Source organism: Colletotrichum scovillei (assembly GCF_011075155.1).
Source record: "Colletotrichum scovillei strain TJNH1 chromosome Unknown Contig00003, whole genome shotgun sequence".
NCBI lineage: Eukaryota > Fungi > Ascomycota > Sordariomycetes > Glomerellales > Glomerellaceae > Colletotrichum > Colletotrichum scovillei.
The window spans coordinates 556,881-575,043 of record NW_023336261.1 but is presented as its reverse complement, the minus strand read 5'-3'; the positions used below and the strand labels follow the sequence as shown (position 1 = coordinate 575,043).

The window sequence follows — 18,163 nt, the reverse complement described above, 5'->3', positions numbered from 1 at the left end:
TCGAACGCTCCCCATACCCTCCTCATCTACACCCAGGTCCGCGCTCGACGCTCTCTCCTTGCCCTGGTATCTGGACCCCTAGGTATGTCCCAGGTATGTAAGCGCACCCAGAACCCAGTCTTCTCCTGCACCACAACCCAGCCATGCCTCCAGACCCTCTTGGATTTCCCCAGCCGCAAGCGAGAGTATTATCATTCGTCGCCTGCGGCCCCGTGGGCTGGAGGCTGGAGGCATGGCTGTTCCCTAATCAACCGCCCATACCTTGGCGTTGATTTACATCGCCCGGCGCTTCGTCTGGCGCTCTCCGTCCACCGACGGCGGCGTATTCGCTGGTGATGTAATTGGCATGCCGCCGGGTGTCAGGGGAGGCTGGCTCAGGCGAGGATCGGTGTAGCCGGTGGAGATCGCGTTGTGAGATCTCTTTTGACCTGTGGCTGGACCGGACCCGGCGATCGTGCCTTGTGCGGGGGGCATGCCAGGCATACCCGAAGCCATCTGCGGTCTTGAGGCATTCTGTGCCTGGCTCTGGTCCCAGATCCTGCTGTTGAAGAAGGGCGGGATCAGGGGCTGGGGCTGGTTCGGGAACTGGGGCTGCGGCTGGGACTGGAGGAACATGCTTCCAGTTGAGGCCCGGGGGAAGGGAGCAACACCGGCCGGAGCCTGGGCGGAGGCAGTACCGACCATGGGCGACCTTGGTCCCGCATACTGTAACGGCGCCGCCCCGTTCGCCATGTAGGCCGGATTCATGTATCCCTGCTGGGCTGGCATGCCGTTGGATGCGAGCCCCCGCATGGGTCGTGTCCGCATCTGGGGGATCGCCGGGCTGGGCATGTAGCCGTTCTGGGGTGGGAAGCCCTGGGTTGGCATACCGTTGGGTGGCATACCCTGAGGCAACATACCCTGGGCCGGCATGCCCTGGTATGGCATCTGCGGGCTCTGAATGAAGTTGGGGAAGCCGGGGGGCACTCTCTGGGGTGGCATATTCTGATATGCCACGTACTGAGATGGCATACCCTGCGGCCCTGTAGGCTGGGCCGACATCGCAAGAGACATCCCCTGGCCCCCGCAGTTGGGCATAGTGTTGCCCATGCCCATGCCCACGCCCGCACCCATAGCAGCCGTGTTCTGGATGCCAGAGCCTGGCATCCGACAACCGAACCGGGCTGCCATGAGAGCACCTTGAGCGGGCGCGGCACGGGCATGGGCCTGCGGTACCGTCGGCTGTTGATGGCTGACGGCCATGTCATTGCCCATCGCCATAGTATTCTGGCCGGGATAAGTAGGGACAGGTCCCTGAGAGACTTGAGGAGAGGCCGTGTACCCGTTTTGAATCGGCATGCCTCTAGCTGGTATCATTGGACGCCCGCTCCCGCGGCGGGGAGTCTGGGCTCGAAGCGCTCGTAGGGTCGCTTGGTTTGGTCCGCTCAGAGTCGGCCTCATGTGCTGCGGGACCGCTGGGTAGCTGATGGGCATCTTGTTGCCCATTGCCATGGTATTCTGGGCGGGATACGTTGAAGCAGGCTTCTGAGGGACTTGGGGGGCGGGTTGATGTTGAACTGGCGCTTGTGCTGGCAGGATGACGGGAGTTGATTGTTCGCTCTTTGTATCGGCGGGGGGTGTTTGAGAATCGCCTTCTTTGACGGGATCCGCGGGGGTCGGTTGAGAGAGTACGGGGCTTGGGAGGTGACTTTCTGTTGGGAGACAGATGGTATGATGATTCTTAACGAGCCTCATGTCGGGAGTCGGGGGACTCGAAGAACCGCCAAACAAGCTCTCCAGGTCATCGGTTGTTGATTCCTCTACCTCCAGCTCGGGGACGTCGACCTCGGGCTTGAGGAAGACCTCGGGCTTCTTGAGGATGCTGTCGGGTATGCTCTCGACGATATCCTGGGCCTCAGCCAGTGCCAACTGCAGTAGCGCTTCAAGGCCTTCATCGTTGTCATCGTCGTCGGAATCGGAGTCGTCTGGGATGACCACGATACTAGCGTGGCCTTCACCTCCAGACTCGACTGGATTGGCCTCATTCATCAAGGCCATACTCGCCTTCTCAGCCTCCTCCTCCTTCTTCATCCATTGGCCAAGCGTCAAAGACATCTGTCGGTCCATGTACTTTCCTCTTTCGCGGATGCCACGACACATTTCGAGATCCCAAATCTCGCACGCGGGATTGGAGCATTTGTAGACGCCGCCTTCCGTTTTGCGACGCTCTGTGTTGGGGAGAAGACACTTTGAGGTACCAGGGCACAGTTCGCCAGTCTGGACGTACTTGGTGCAGTGACGGACCGTGTCTCTGGGCCAGTCGCATTCGCAAATAACTTGACCGGAAACGCACATTTTGGCGGTTGTGATGATTATTGGTGTGTGGTGGGTGTGGTGACTCAACTACCTTATGGTCAATTGCTCAAGAATCGATCAGTTGGCTTGTGGTATTGATTGCCTTGAGGCTGAGTATAGACAGAATTGAATCGGGCCTGCCGTAGAGAATGATTATGGGTGAAGTTTGAGTAGAAGTATTTCACAAGAACAGGTCCTGTGGTATGAGAATGGGGGATTGTGATTAGAAGAAGAGAATAAGTGGGTTGTAAGAAGGAAGGGAAGGAGAGATCTGGGACAGAAGAGAAGGGAAAAGCTGGGAAGAAGAAGGTGAATCTGATAGTAACGGAGATAGACAGGCTGAGATGGGAAGCCATGGAGTTGATCTTGCGGCCTCGGAAGAAAAAAGGGCGGCCACTTCGAGTGGGGCACCCATCTCCGATGGCTACGGTGAATGTGTTGCCTTATGAGTGACTGTACAAATGAGTGAATGAGTGAGTGCCGGAGATAGGTCCCGGTGGTGAATTGAACATGAAGCTTCACCCTCAAGGTGCCTGGAGTAAGTTCAGATGAGTTCGACTTGCTTGAGCAATTTGACCCAAGATACCTCTATGATGTTTCTCCGATGCTCATATTGAATGTTCAAAGAGGATGAGCCAGCCAGATGCCTACCTCTTCGACCTTTCCCCCGTGTTCACGTCGACCGTAAGCTTCTTTCACTAACGAATGGGAATGTATCAATGAGAACATCGTCTCTGGATCTTGGGAACTGGACTTCTTGGAAATGGAAATGTGGGTGTCCTCGTTTTGAGGGAAGTCTGGTTTGGGACTTACATCGAGAAGTTGAGTCCATACTTCGACGATAAAGGAAGGGGGTTGACTGCGGTACAGTCTAGTGTGTAATAGACACTATCCGAGTAGTAAGGCATATAACCGTATAATTAGAAGCTATTTGAGAAAGGCACACTGAGCATATTCCGCTTCGCCATGAAAGCTGTAAAATCAGAGATGCTTCGAAACGACGTTCAGGGCGAAGAGAGCAAGTTGAGAGCAAGAACGCTGTTATAGATATAACATTGTAGCAACAAATCATCAATAATTGGAAGACTGCTAGTAAGTCCGGCACTACTTTGTAAATCAGACCTTGCCTCGATCTCACAGGGTCCATATATAGGAGACAATTAAGCTCGTCCAAACCTCACCCAAATCATACAAAGCAATTGTTTCGTTGCAAACAAACCCATGACAATCTCAACTTAGAAACTGGGAAACAGATCCACCAACAGGGTTCACGCCCTTCTCCTAAAGGGACTGGGCCAGTGTGATGATTTCTTGTGCCGTCTCCTCGGACTTTTCGATGTTGACCCAGTGACCCGCCCCGGGAATTATGACCGACCCCATCCAGCAGTCAGACCGAACGCTCTCGCCGTTCTCCATGGCTTCAAGAGCGCCAGGAACCTGGTACGTTCCCCAATCATGTGTCCCAGAGACGTACTTTGTCGGGATCGCCAACTTTGTTCCCGCAAAACAGAGGAGGTCTGCAGACAAGGCCGGGTCGATGAGGACTTTGTACCACAACAAAGAAAGTCGGAACGTGTTTCGGGAATATTCATCAACATAGACCTGAAGTTCTGCGTCGGTAAGCCATGGTGTTTCACTGAGTTTGGCTCGCACTTCGGCCGGCTCTTGCGCCATGTCCAGCTCAATGTTTCCGCGCATCGATAGGTCCGCTCTCATTACGTAGTAATGCGGCATGACTGAGATCCCTTGTGCTGTCCATGATTCGAGGGGCTGAGGATTATTCAAACTGTAATCTGCAGACTTCAGATGGAAGTATCCCCGGAGGAACTTGTGCATCGACTGGCCTGTGGGATGAGTCCATTCGTCGACTGCTTCTGATGAGGCGTTGTAGTACTTGTAGTGCTTTCTTGGCGGGTCAAGCTTCAAGAGAGAGGATTGAATGTCATTGTCATCCTTGATCGTCTTCCCGCCATCCTCCCGCTTGGATTCAAACAAAGAAGCTAGTTGCGGTGCAGCTCCAGTTCCCAAGGGCAGCTGAGGAGATCCCTTGAACGGATGCGCCATCAATACCAAGGACTTGATCATATCTGGCCGCGTGATGGCGCACATCGAAGCAACGAATGCCCCTAGATCGTGCCCGACGAGAGTGTGAATGCTCTCGTAACCGAGTGCGTGGACTAGAGTTACCACATCCCGCAGGGCGGTCAGCGGACGGATTGTATCTTCGCTGATCGGACTCAGATTGGCGTTGTGCGTTCGGCCGAAGCCTCTCATATCGGGAGCGACTGCGTAGTACCCCGCCGCAGCGAGTTTCGGCATTACCGCAGACCAGTCGAACGACAGGTTTGGAAAGCCGTGGAGAAGTAGGATCAGAGGCGGTGGGCCTTTAGAGGGATTGTCTTTTGGGAAAGACTCGAGAATATGGAACTTCAGCCCTATGGGCGAAGTGTCGACATAGCGAGAGGTGACGCCGGAGGGGAGATCCCACGGAGGCAATTGTGCTGGGTCCATTACGTCCAAGCAATTCGTCGACCGGCGTGAGTCAGTTTCTATGGAAAGGAGCAGCTACTAGTTAAGAGTTCAAAAGGCTCTGTTGTACAAACAGCATTGCAAAGGTCGAGGGACTAAGGAGGCTTTTTCAACGTTCCTTGATCATCAAAGCAGTCGTTCGCATGCCTCGGCTATTGATGGGTGTTGGAGAACTACGTCACGGGAGATCAGCCACAGCTTATGCGGAGGAATCAAGGGACCGATTACTCCTCAGGCGGCGCATCAACGGCGACTTTCTATTTGAATTACTCAGCTCTGACAAACTTAGGCTTACTGCCATTCGAGTTCTGAGGTTCAAGAATCGGACTTGCCCTGCTATTCTATCGTGAATCTGCTGAAATGAACCTCGGCACCGACAGTTCCATCTTCCATAGCGTGCGCAAAGACACCAAAGACCGGCCCTGTCATCTCTCTCTCAACCAGGTCGGCAATTTGCACCCTTCCCACTGCATTCCAGTCTTCCGAGTCGTTCTCGCGATACAAAAATGTGTACTCCTGCGCAGTTGCTTCCAGACGCATTCCTAGGACTGTTGTGGATGTGTTGACTGGGATAGAAGTTGATTGAGTTTTATTTTTGGATGTTGTCGTCACGTTGAACACCACTTCCGAAGACTGAAAGTCAAACGAAAGAGAAACGTGGCGCGGTGCATCCTTGTAGATGGCTAGCCCGGCCTCCACGGGCTTCCCTTTGAACGCATTGGAGATATTCAGATTTACTGATGCAGATGCATCAATGGATCTCTGTCGCTTGCCAACAAAGGTGCTAGTACCGGTAGGAGTCGACAGGTTGCTAGCACTGCACCCGAGTACCAAATCGTTCTCGCCGCTAATGTGATACATCTCGCATTCGGGGTCACGGATGTAAACAAGATCAACGTTTGCCGGAGCCTTGTTAATCAATGATGCGTGACCACCAACAGGGCCAGAAAGGACACGCTCAAACTCCATCGTCGGTTGCTGAATTGTTGGCCATCCGTCTTCCGGCCAATCGACTGCGGTCAGAAAAGTCTCCCGGCCAAGCGGTGGACGATTGTTTTCATTTCGTACACCAAGAACCGCTGCCCACCAAGCGCCACTCTGATCCTGGAAGAGCTCACCATGGCCGATGTTCTGGATGCACTCGTCTGGTTTCCCATCGGCGGTCATGATAGGGTTTGCATCACAGGATTCGTAGGGGCCCCAAATATCCTTTGAGCGCCCGATACTCAACAGGTGATGCTCAAAGGTGCCACCCTCAGCGACAAGGAGATAATAATAGCCTCCTCGCTTGTAGATATGAGGGCCCTCGGTGTCATAGCGCGCGAAGCCGCCCCAGATCTCTCGGGCTTCAGTCAGAGCCTTGCCTGTTGCAATATTTATCTCGAACTGCTTGATCGTGCAGCTGGGCTGTTTGAGTCGGTCTATCATCCAGCATCCCTGTACATAGACACGGCCGTCGTCGTCAAAATACAGACTCGGGTCGATACCATTGAAAGAGAAGTGAATTGGATCGGTCCAATTGTCTGACCAGATATCGGTAGTGGTGATGTAGAAGTTATCCAGGGCGAAGGTATCTTCATCGTGCGTTGCGTTTGTGCAAACGATATAGAAAGTGCCTTCGTGGTAGCGTATGGTTGGTGCAAAGAGACCGGCGCTGGCGACCATGATATTCCCCGTATCGAGAGGCATCACTGCTGTGCTCGCACGATTGAGTGAGATTTGTTCCTTGCGATTGATGGCATTGCCTTGCCGTGTGTCAGTAAGTGTGCTCGCTAAGCTGAACTCTGGCTGGTTCGCCTACCAATATGCCTCCAGTCTTGAAGGTCTGTTGAGGCGTAGATGGGCAGACCAGGAAAGACGTGGAAAGATGAAGTTACCAGAAAGAAGACACCATCAACGAAGACGACCGAGGGATCTGGTGCGAATCCAGGCACGATTGGGTTGCAGTAAGTGCGCTTCGTCGCCATCTTTGCAATTGAGCACAGAACGAAGCGGATTACTGACAGCTGAAGTCTGGACGGAAATGAAGCAAGCACATGTTAATGGTCCCAGAAACTTCGAGTTTATAGCCAAATGCCTTTTCGATGTGGAAACATCTGATCAGCCAGGCGTCTGGGGCATCTGGGCCCGAGATGGAGAAGTGGGCCAATTCGCCGCGGAGAATTGCAAACCACACCATTACCCCGATGCGAAGTGCCGACGAACGCCCTTCCCAAATCATGACTCGCGATCATTGCTCAACTCGTCTGATATCCTTGAATTTAGCCGGGCTAGAATGTCCAACAGCGTGCCAAAGAGGGATCTAGCACGAGTGGATATGGCCTCGTTGTTGATATTGTGCATGATTTCGAGCAGAGCCACGCCGACTTGTCGGAGCTTTTCAACCTGTTCAAGAGTCAGCCATTTAGTCCTCCCTAACTTGAGTCTTAGGAGAGCTGTATTTACACAAGGTTCTCCGTTAGCTTGTAAGGCCTCAAAGGGAATGTCTGACACTGCCTCCAAGAGATCGCTCGCTATCTCGACTTTGCGCATAGCAAGCATCACTGGATCGTCTGTCAGCCCTAGAATCTCGATGAAGCCGCGTTCGAAAAAGCGATTGATAAGAACTAGTCGCAGCGTGTGAAAGGTGACAAATAGGTTGGCTTTCTGAATCGATATTGCCCTGGTTCGAAACTGGGCCGTGGCCTCGCTGGGTGTTCCCGAGACTGCAATTTTGGGATCACAAACCCAGGGCGGACAGTTGCGGAGGATACTGGTGAAGTCGAAGTATAATTGCATGGTAGATTTCTTCAAGTCTGATGCATCGTTTGAGGTGACCGAGCGCAGCGATCCAGTTTTACCATGTAGTCGTGATAGGAAGTTCAAGTCGACAAGCATTTCAGAAGCCGTATACCAAAGTTGGAAGCACAAGTTGAAACCCAGACGCAAACAGCGCTCAAAATCTGCAATGTCGGGTTCCGGGCCAGTCTGGATGAGTCTGTAATCCTCAGTTTCCTCGAATATAGTAGTGATGGGAGTGTCCAAACAGATCTGATGAAGCGAGATGGGGACTTTATTCAGAATTGAGGCGGACTTGTCCCCAATGTAGAGATGCCAAAAGGTGTTTCTTCTCAACTGAGCCTCGGGCCACTCGAGGTTGCGAAAAGATTTCTCGTCATACAATCGCATCTCCTGCACGAGTCGTAGTGCCTCTCCCATCGCATGCCACGACACACTGGTCTTTCCGAGGGCATGTAAGGCGTTGGAGTGGAAGTAACGGATGACGATTGAGCTCGACTCCGGGTGCTCAATATCGTAGTCTTGATAAAGTCGAAGAGCCTCTCGCGACGTTTTGAGGAACGGCATCGCGAGTGCCGTGCCACCAGGAAATATCTCGGCTGGCAAAGTAGAGGAGACCACTGCGCAGAGGGCCGTGAGGAGCGCAAAGGCCCGGATGGTTGGAATGTCTGAGTTGGAGTGGTTTGTTACCGGGTCGCTGGGTAGCGAAACTTCCCTCCGGAGAATTGGAACCACAGCATGCATCATTTGCCGAACCATTGGTTCGCAGATGATGGGGCTGGTCGGGAACTCCCATTGCATGTAAAGATCAATGCAGGAAGATAGGACATCTTCTAGTGGGACATATGGCAGGGCTTTCCCCAGAGTTGAGAAAAGATCGCCAATGGCTGCGTCGAATGGAGCATGGACGGAATTCCTCTGTCGGGTAGGGCAACTGAGAGGTTGATTGTCGTTTGGCAGACCGGCAACAAAGGAGTCTGTAACTTGAGGATTTCCTGGAATAGACTCTTTGCCACTCGGCCGGTTGTATTTCGTCTGAGCTGTGATCTGATCTGATCTTTGAGCTCGAAATGGTGGCCCCCGTTTCTTCGCTGGGACGGTGTATTCGCAAGTCATGGATGACATTAGACAGTTTGAGCATTGCGGGCTCTGCGCATCGCACTGTAAGGTGTCGCATTTAGCCTGCGGTTGTCAGCAAGTTGCACTTGAGTCTGGTTTGCCATACCTTGACCTTCCGCCGCCTACATCCATCGCAAGATCGTTTCGTCATTGAACTAGGTAAGCTGTCGGGTACAGAAATTCAAGCGCTTCGCAGAGTCGTCTTTGGCAATTCTCCGATGTGCCGAGTAAAGTGTGGGAAAGGGAAGAGTTGCTAGACCAATGCGTTCCGTGGCCAAGATGTGGGCAGAGACCAACACTAAATAATCCGCCGCGGCGAATTAGCTTGACCATTCACAGCCATTCTACGCGATGGGTCTGCGGGGGTAGCATTGTATTGTGGGGTAAGAGACTCTTAGGTGGGCGTAGCCCACGGTGAAACATGTGGTTTTGATGTCTGTCATCTGGACACGGGAGTAAACCCGGATCGAAGGGTGGTTTTGACTAAATACTGGAGCTATAAGTAATCGAGGCTTTTCCTGATGGCTTCAGTGTCTTTCTCGTTAACCCCAGGGCAACTCAAGGAAGACATTGCTTATTCGCGCAGGTCTCAAGACTCTTCTTATATCTCAGACTTTTTCTCGAGGAACCTGTTACCGCCTTCTGCGACTCGGAGACGAATTGAACATGAGCACAATGGCAGGAGTTCCAGAGAATACCGCAGGCTTTGCTGAGCTGTCCAAGAACAAGAGGGTCTTGGCCTGGTGTAAGTATTGCCTACGACTGACCAACTTGGTCAGCGGAAACCGAGTCTGACCGCGTCCCGTTGGTAGGCCTCCTCATTTTCATTCTACCCATCAACTTCGGGTACGAGCTCGCACTTGTTGGCAATATACTCGCAATCCCTGCCTTCCTCGACCGCTTCGGGACGACTACGACCTCCGGCATCAAGGAGGTTCCGACCAAAGATCAGCAAATCCTCAATGCCTCAACTACTGTCGGTATTGTGCTAGCCGCATATTGCACCGGGTTTATCTCGGACATTATCGGGCGCCGCATGGTAGTCATATGTGGCTGTGTTCTTTGCATTGCTGGGATCATCGTACAAGGCTTCTCGAACTCGATCTTGATGCTCTTTGGCGGCAAACTCATCAGCACCGTCGGCTACGGACTGGGCCACGCTCTGGGACCCGTCTATGTCGCTGAGATTGCGCCAGACTCTCTGCGGGGAGTGTGCCTTATTCTCATCAACACCATGATCGTCATTGGACAATGGTCTTGCGCTCTGGTCGGCTACGGCGGGTCTTTCATCAAGAGCGACTGGGGCTGGAGGTTGCCTGTGCTCGCCCAGCTGGTGCCTCCGTTCTTAATGCTGGTTCTTGGAGGACTCTTACTGCCAGAGTCGCCGTCTTGGCTTCTAATGAAGGGCAGACGCGAGGAAGCTGGAAAATCGCTACGCAAATTCAACGGCCCAAGACACAACGTGGAAGAGAGTTTGGCAATGATGGAAGCGACGCTCGAAAAGGAGAGGGCGTTGAGCCAAGGTGGCGCCTCATACTTGGATTGTTTTCGAGGTACCAATTTGCGCAGAACTACAATCGTTTGCATGGTGTATTTGACACAGCAATTTGCTGGTGCTCAGCTGGTTGTGGGATACCTATCATAGTAAGTCAAGACCATCCGGGAGTTATTTATTTACTAACAGCATGATCTCATAGCTTCTTTACTATTGCTGGGGTGGGAAATCCTATCGGTATTGCTCAGGTTTGTTACAGTATTCAGCTGCTTGGCAATATCTGCTCGTGGTTCTTAGTTGAACGAGTTGGTCGCAGACCACTGATAGTCTGGGGAACTATTGCTATGACGGCTCTGCTGCTAGTGATCGGTGGCTTAGGTGTTCCCAAGAGTAACCAGAGCGCTCTCACTGCCATGGTTGCACTCATGGCTCTTTGGGGATTCATAGTAAGTCAAGTCGAAACGAGAGTCAACCGCCATTCTTTTTCTTTTGATGCTGATGGTTGGTGTTTAGTTCCAACTTTCAATCGGTGCTGTTGGGTATGCCGTCGGTGGCGAAACTGCATCTCCCCGTCTTCGTCAAAAGACCTACTCTATCAACGTGATGAGCAACACAGCGGCTGCGTGTCTTGTCACGCAACTCATGCCATTTTTAATCAACCCCAGCAACGCCAACCTCGGGGGCAAGGTTGCATTCGTCTTCTTCGGACCGTCGCTGCTATGTTCTATCTATCTCTACTTCTGCTTCCCAGAGATGAAGGGTCGCAGTTACTTGGAGCTGGAGAACATGTTCCAGAAGCGACTGCCAACTCGAGAGTTCAAAAATTATCATTTTGAGATTGAGACTGTCGAGGTGGATGATGGGGAGAAGGTTGCGGTGGTCCTAAAGGATTGACAAATTGATACACACAAGTGCCGAGGTCATTGTTCTGCCTGCTATGGGCAGGGTTTACAATAGCAATGAGTATGAACGGGCATTGCACCAGTTCCTCCCAAATCTGGAAAAGTTCATCATACCTTACTCCCCGCAATAAATTATCTCTACGTTTTGAGACCACAGTCTTTACAGATATCTTCTATCGACAAAGTGGGGCTCGATGCCGTACTCGGGGTCCGTGATACCCGGAACCCGTAACGGTCGCCGGTTCCTCAAAGAAGTCATCACTCCAGCCTTTCGCTCATATTCTCTCTCCTACCTACTTGAGGCTGAGCCTAGTCGGTGCGTTGCCGTGATAGCCGTGTCCACTTCGCAAGCCTTGGCCTCTTCCATACCCAAACACAGAGGTTCCACAAAGCTAAGAACAGCCTTCGGCCAGGCCGACGGTGCGTAAGTTCACTAATACTTTAACCGTAGAGACCTTATTTCCACCTCCGCCCCGCCTGGGAAACCTCCCACCGGGAAGGAGCTCCTCCTATATATGCCATTTTGGGCAATATCTCCAGACCAATTACATAACGCGACGAAAGAGGCAGCCAGAATTATGAAGGAATACATTCTCTGTGATAGCTAGTCCAACGCTTTAAAACAAACTCATAGTCGTTACCTTCTAATCACTACCGAATCGAAATCAACATACTCTTTGTACACTTCTTCCTGCGGTTGTGACCACATAATGTCGACTGAATTTCCTCTCCAGCAACACCGCGCCGGTGGTGGCCATCCAAGCGGCGAACGCAAAGGCATTCAAGAGAAGCTAGACGAATCTCTTTTGGGTCACCTCTCTCAGCTCTTCAACAAATATGCCACCACAAAAAACACGTGGACACAAGATCAGATTAGCATTTTTATGCAGCACGTGCAAGCCGAGGATCCCAATGGTCTAGCAAGCTACCTCATCGACAAAGACGAGCTGGATCTCTTCGAACTGATCAGATACATCACCTCGCCATGCGGCAACGTTCTCGAAATGGCGGCTCCTCAGGACTTGTCGTGGCCGCTGAGCAGCTACTTCATCAGCTCAAGTCACAACACCTACCTCACCGGAAACCAGCTATCAAGCGACTCCAGCGCCGACGCTTACAGGGATGTCCTCCTCCGTGGATGTCGCTGTATCGAAATTGATGTCTGGGATGGCGAGGAGCGATACAAGCCCGGGTTCAACCCCGATGGAGAAAACGAAAACGGCACAAACAACGCACCAACCAAGCTTAGTCGGAGGGACAAATTAGGCATCAAGGTTGGCCGTTGGATCATGAACAAGTTTGACCCTGTGGACCCAGAAGGCAGGACCGCCGATGACAGGCTTTCGGACATTATTGGGGCGGAGCCACGGGTTCTCCATGGCTTCACTCTCACCAAGGAGATCCTTTTCCGCGAGGTTTGCCAAGTCGTCAAGGAGTACGCCTTTGTCACGTCGGATCTGCCACTCATTGTCAGCCTGGAGGTGCACTGCACTCCACTACAGCAGGCCGCCATGGTCGATATCATGGAGGAGACTTGGGGAGAGTTCCTCCTCCCCGAGCCCGAGCTAGAGCCGGCTTCCTTAGCGTCTCCCGAACAGCTGCGCAGAAAGATTCTTGTCAAGGTCAAATACGTTCCGAAGGATAGGGACGGTGCCGAAAGCATCAATGTAGGCTTGGACGACGACAGCAGCAGCATCCTTGATGTCACAACGACAGAAGGAGGCGAGAAGAAGGCCGTGAAGGTCAAGCCGCCCAAGGTCGTCTCTCGCCTCAGCCGTTTGGGCATCTACACGCGCGGTATTACCTTCAAGTCTCTTGAGCAAGCCGAAGCATCGATGCCGAACCACATCTTTTCCCTTTCGGAAAAAACGGCATTTGCTATTCAGAGAAGGATGCCAAAGGCCTTGTTCTCTCATAACAGGGACTTCCTCATGAGAACCTACCCACACGGCATGCGGGTTGACTCGTCCAACTTTGATCCTGTGATCTTTTGGCGAGCGGGCGTGCAGGTTGTTGCGCTGAACTGGCAGTCCTGGGATGTGGGCATGATTCTCAATGAGGGCATGTTTGCGGGTTCGGATGGGTACGTCCTCAAGCCTAATGGCTATCGGCGCGACCCTACCGGGGAGTCAGACGAAGAAGATGTGGGATCCAACATCGAGAGCAAGAAATTGGATAGAATCGCTGTTACAGTATTGGCAGCTCAGAATCTTCCTTTGCTCAACCCATATGATGATCCGACAAAGTTCATACCTTACGTCAAGGTTGGGTTGCATACCGAGCCAGATGCGCTGTCCGCCATGGTGCGTGAAGATGTGGACGGGAAGCAAGTCACACAGATTGGCTACAGTGGCCAAACGAGCAAGAGTACTGGCACCAGCCCGGATTTTGGCGGCGAGGTCATCGAGTTCCTGAACGTCGAGGGCGTTGTTCCGCAGCTGGCATTCCTCTCATTCGTCGTCATGAACGATGTCGTCGGGCCAGATGTTATGACAGCGTGGGCGTGCGTCCGCTTGGATAGGTTGAGACTTGGATACCGCTTCGTCAGGCTACTTGATAAGGACGGTATGCCCAGCAAGGGCTTACTTCTCATCAAGACAGAGGTTGCAGAAGCCGGTACCGAGTAGTATGAGCAAAGCAATCAAAATAAATTTCCTCCTTCGTTTCTTAGCACTGAGTCATTATGGTGAGACCATGGTATCGCATTGTACTTCAATAGACATTGTAAAGTCAACTGAGCCTATAGTCGTATGAAGCCTGTAGTTATCTGATGAGTGCCGATATTCGATTGGACGATGGCGATATCGGTGTGAACTGATGCTGTGTAGTTAAAAGCCGCGAAACTCTGCCGCGAACCGGAGGCTTACCGATGAACAAGCGAAATGGAGCGTCGGACCTGCAGTCGGCTTCCTTCCGATACGCGCTTGCTAAAGACTGATATCGTTTCGCTCTTGGTGTGGTCAAGATGCATCCTTTGACCCACATCAAGTCGGGTTGCGTGCTCGACTTCCAACAAGACGCAATGCCACCCATCCCGTGGCGCCATTGTTTAACGCGCGGAAACTCAATAAATTGGCGCCAAATCATCGAAACTAAAGTGAAGAGTCAACTTTTGTAGGATGCCAATGCCTTATATGAGCCTCGGAAGCGCAGGAGTTGCCGGAAGTTGTGATTTGAACAATCAAGAAGCCACTCAGGACGACTTTGTCATTATTTCTGAGACTTCGCATTGAGATATACCGCGAAACGAATCAACATGGTTGGTAAGATTAAGAGAGTAGCCGTAATTGGCGCAGGGCCCTCAGGCGCAATTGCTACAGATGCCTTGGTCAAGGAACAAGCTTTCGACACAGTCCGAGTCTTTGATCGACGACCCATCCCAGGAGGAACCTGGTAAGCCGAACACCTATCTCTTCAACTCTGCAAGACTTCTAACTCTTGTCACAGGATCTACACCCCACATTTGCCTGCCAATATCCCATCTCTCAAAACACTCTTAGATGGAAAGGCCGATGCTCCCGTTCCAATCCCATCTCAACTCCCAGCCCAGACACCCAAGTCAGAGGCCGTCAACAGTCACCAGATCCGGTTCTCGGATACCGCTCAGCACGAGCATCTACACACCAACATAACCCCAGAGATTATGAGCTTTACCACTGAACCCTTTCCGGAAACTCTGACTGAACGGATCCGAGAGAAGTATGGTGATGACGCCCCCTTTCGCGGCCGGGAACAAATCCGGGAGTGGGTTGAGAACATCTTTGTCCGTAATGGACACCAAGAACTTCTAGAACTGAGTACCACCGTGGAACTCGCAGCCAAAGAGGGTGACGAATGGGTTCTTACACTGAGGAAAGAGCACCCTCGGAAAGACAACTGGTGGCAGGAGAGATTCGATGCCCTCATTATAGCAACTGGGCACTACAACGTACCCTGGCTTCCGGGTATCGAGGGAATCACGGAATATGACGAAAGGTTTCCGGGCCGTATTGTGCACAGCAAGCACTTCAGAGATTCCGATAAGTATAAGGGAAAGGTAAGTCAATGCTACGACCACCCAATCGAGGTTCGACGCTCATCGTACGCATAGAAAGTTATTGTCGTGGGAGGCTCGGTATCGTCGCACGAGATCCTCCACGAAGTCCTGCCAGTTGCTCAACACCCGGTCTATGCTTCACTTCGAGGAGAACCTTTGCCTCACTTTGGCTGGGCCCCTTTCACACATCCTCATATCTCTGTCCAGAAGCAGATCATCAAATTCGACCCAGATACTGGCGCAATCACCTTCGAGGATGGAAGCGTAGTTGAAGGCGTAGATTACGTGGTCTTCGGGACTGGTTTTACTTTCAGCTTCCCCTTTTTGCCGGAGGTGCAAGAACGCATACGTCAAGTTGACCGTAGGTTGTCCGGGGTCTACTTCCACACTTGGGATATCGAAGATCCGACCCTCGCCTTCTTAGGCATGGTAAGTTATTACTGGCCCCTGTTTCGTATGAGATGATGATGCTAACAGGCGCGTGCAGTGTGGAGGTGGCTTCACCTTCCGCCTTTTCGAATGGCAAGCAGTCGCGGTATCTCGTCTTCTGGCAGGCAGGGGCAACCCCTTACCATCAAAGAAGGAACAGAAGCAGTGGGAAAAGGACCGTGTCACAGAGTTTGGTGGAGGCAAGGACTACTACACCATCGCGCCGTTCTACAAAGAGGTATTCGAGTACTTCAGATCGGTGGCAGGAGACCCCGCGCCGGGAACCACAGGTCGCGTCTTGCCACCTTTCGACGACAAATTGTTAGACATTTGGGCGGCCATGGGTTCCGCGAAAGCCAACTTTTGGGAAGACTCCAGAAAGAAAGCAGAGGCTGAGCTCAATGAACAGCCCATCAGATCGAGGTTGTAGATTTCAGAAGTGACGCATCGGCGCTACGAGTTATGGCGTCACTGTATCCCGTCGCGACAGCGAGCGGGTTACTAGATAGTTCAGTGTCGGTTGCGCGCAAAACTTGATGAGATATGGTACATTGGAATTTGTTCAAGTCGCAGATCTATCTTGCGTTTCAATCTGTAGTACGATGCATTTTGCAGTCTTGGATATTTATCATTTCATCGCGCGAAAGCTTTTGATGTTGTTATACGGGTACTACAATGATAAGTCGTGAGCGCTGCAATGACCCCCCCTTCGTTCTCGCCACGATCTGCTATGATAATATTCCGCTGTGAAACTAACAAAGAAGTTTGCGGCCACTATTTACAGCTTCCTCAAGAGAGCCAAGCAATCCATTTTCATGTCGCAACTCTCATCAACTCTTACTTCGTCGAGGGCTTGATCGCTCCGACCGCAGCAGCGAGCATCTGCCCTGTTTTCTTCCAGAATCCTTCAGGCGTATTGCCTTCGCTTCGCGCACGCGCGCTCTCGACGGGAGGAGCTAGTCTACAGTCGCGACATAAGCCCGCTCCACCAGGTAGCTTCTCATCCTCACAGGTCTCGCGATACTAGCAGTCGAAACCAGATATGACACATGTGTCGCAGCGAAGAACGGCAACGTGTCCGATACGATGGCCGCAATCGAACGTGTAGTACACGTTTTGACACATTATGGAGGGAGTCTAGGAGTAACTGGGTGACATAATCAGCATACAAGAACCAAGGTCTCCTTGTGTTTTGCGCCTTGCCTACTTCACGTTGGCCTGGTTGGTAACTGTGACAATGCCGTCCAAGGTGGATTGTAATGCGAAAGTTGCATGTATAATGCGCAAACCCTTGCTCGTGTGTAGTGATGGACTCTTGGTAAGATTGATGTTTTGTTTGTGCGAGAGGAAGAAAAGAAGTTGACCCAGACAAGTAGGGGGTTAGCTTTCATGGGACTTTTCAGGAGGGGATGCAGGTGAGCGAAAGGCCTAGCCAGTGCCGTGATTTTCTTTGTGTTTGTGATGAACTTCACCTTTGCTGCCAAAACGTGTTCACCTTTTTTGATCCACATGATGGAGTGCCGTAATGAAGTGCTTCACCTTTTATCCCAATCAGGCATTTGCAATCATTTCCCCTACCTGAAGGCCTCCTCACATTTATGATTCATCCGTATCCAAGTAATTTCGGAAGAGTTTGTCGGATTTTTGGGAATTTCCAATACGGAGGGAAGGAGAGAGGAAAAGAACTCACTGCGAGTACACATTGAGTGTATTCCGATATTGTCCAGCCACATTGTTCGAGACCCCTAGGTCGGTCGTGGCTGGTGCGCAATTGCCTTTGACGCCACAGCCAAGGGGTGCCGGTTATTCACCCTCTGTAGTTCCTACCTTTCTCCAGAGCAACTACATCACCATCCCATAGCGCGACGTCGATTGCACTACATCTTGTAGTCATTTCGCTATGCCGCTTGAGAGCAAGACAATTGCCAGAACGGGCGACAAAAGGCGGCGCGACAATGAGGTTTCTAGCGATGATCGCCCCCATCAGCTTCGTCGACTCCATAGCTCACAACATGAGTCTGATCGCCCGCCTAGTGCAGTGGACTTCGCCGCTCTACAAGCTCGAGTGGATGCGATTGAGAAACAATTCTGCCACCGCCGCCATATTCCCAATGAACAGGACGAAGTGCTTATGCTGACGCCATCGGATGAAATGCATATCATTGATGATCAGGATAGTCGACCTTCGCTAAGCGCCCTGCGTAGGGAGACACAGTCCCTACGTGTACATATCAAGGGTGCCTTTCCAGCTTCAGCTTTTCTCGACGGCGATCGATTCCATGCTGAGGCGTTGCTTGAAGAACTGTACCGACCAAGTTTCTCAATACCTGAGGTAAGGCTCACAGCTTAGTTCTCACATGGTTGAACATCTAATCTCATGGACAACGAAAAGGCTATCCTATCGCTCGTCAATGAAAGCGACAAGATCAAAAACTCCTGCGACGAGTATTTTAACACGATTCACATCTGGTTTCGGTTCATATCCGCCAAGAAGCGATTGGAAGCTCCATTCTCTGAAAATTGTGAGCCGGATATAGTCGC

At 51.9% G+C, this 18,163-nt stretch overlaps 7 protein-coding genes across 7 annotated transcripts; 3 read left to right on the top strand and 4 right to left on the bottom strand.

Moving 5' to 3' along the window:
• Positions 1–273: 273 nt before the first annotated feature.
• On the bottom strand, positions 274–2,334 carry HER10_EVM0005947 (uncharacterized protein; the record flags this gene model as incomplete). The annotated part of the gene is made up of 1 exon (XM_035475548.1): positions 274–2,334. The coding sequence occupies one exon, from the start codon at positions 2,332–2,334 to the stop codon at positions 274–276; it is 2,061 nt and encodes a 686-aa protein (XP_035336078.1).
• Positions 2,335–3,615: 1,281 nt separating this feature from the next.
• Positions 3,616–4,845, bottom strand: HER10_EVM0009526 (uncharacterized protein; the record flags this gene model as incomplete). The annotated part of the gene is made up of 1 exon (XM_035479012.1): positions 3,616–4,845. One exon carries the CDS (start codon positions 4,843–4,845, stop codon positions 3,616–3,618), a length of 1,230 nt encoding a protein of 409 aa, XP_035336397.1.
• Positions 4,846–5,199: 354 nt separating this feature from the next.
• HER10_EVM0002089 (xylosidase/arabinosidase) lies at positions 5,200–6,830 on the bottom strand (the record flags this gene model as incomplete). Its single annotated transcript, XM_035471815.1, has 2 exons — positions 5,200–6,608; positions 6,665–6,830. The coding sequence occupies 2 exons, from the start codon at positions 6,828–6,830 to the stop codon at positions 5,200–5,202; spliced, it is 1,575 nt and encodes a 524-aa protein (XP_035335712.1).
• A 250-nt stretch (positions 6,831–7,080) lies between these two features.
• On the bottom strand, positions 7,081–8,757 carry HER10_EVM0003273 (uncharacterized protein; the record flags this gene model as incomplete). The annotated part of the gene is made up of 2 exons (XM_035472955.1): positions 7,081–7,248; positions 7,309–8,757. 2 exons carry the CDS (start codon positions 8,755–8,757, stop codon positions 7,081–7,083), a joined length of 1,617 nt encoding a protein of 538 aa, XP_035335824.1.
• Positions 8,758–9,435: 678 nt separating this feature from the next.
• Positions 9,436–11,149, top strand: HER10_EVM0004398 (maltose permease; the record flags this gene model as incomplete). The annotated part of the gene is made up of 4 exons (XM_035474046.1): positions 9,436–9,505; positions 9,573–10,404; positions 10,458–10,701; positions 10,769–11,149. The coding sequence occupies 4 exons, from the start codon at positions 9,436–9,438 to the stop codon at positions 11,147–11,149; spliced, it is 1,527 nt and encodes a 508-aa protein (XP_035335935.1).
• Positions 11,150–11,867: 718 nt separating this feature from the next.
• On the top strand, positions 11,868–13,216 carry HER10_EVM0004355 (uncharacterized protein; the record flags this gene model as incomplete). The annotated part of the gene is made up of 2 exons (XM_035474004.1): positions 11,868–13,123; positions 13,156–13,216. 2 exons carry the CDS (start codon positions 11,868–11,870, stop codon positions 13,214–13,216), a joined length of 1,317 nt encoding a protein of 438 aa, XP_035335930.1.
• Positions 13,217–14,278: 1,062 nt separating this feature from the next.
• On the top strand, positions 14,279–16,052 carry HER10_EVM0007036 (thiol-specific monooxygenase; the record flags this gene model as incomplete). The annotated part of the gene is made up of 4 exons (XM_035476603.1): positions 14,279–14,550; positions 14,605–15,193; positions 15,248–15,622; positions 15,681–16,052. Exons 1-4 carry the CDS (start codon positions 14,414–14,416, stop codon positions 16,050–16,052), a joined length of 1,473 nt encoding a protein of 490 aa, XP_035336181.1. The 5' UTR covers positions 14,279–14,413.
• Between the last annotated feature and the right edge of the window lie 2,111 nt (positions 16,053–18,163).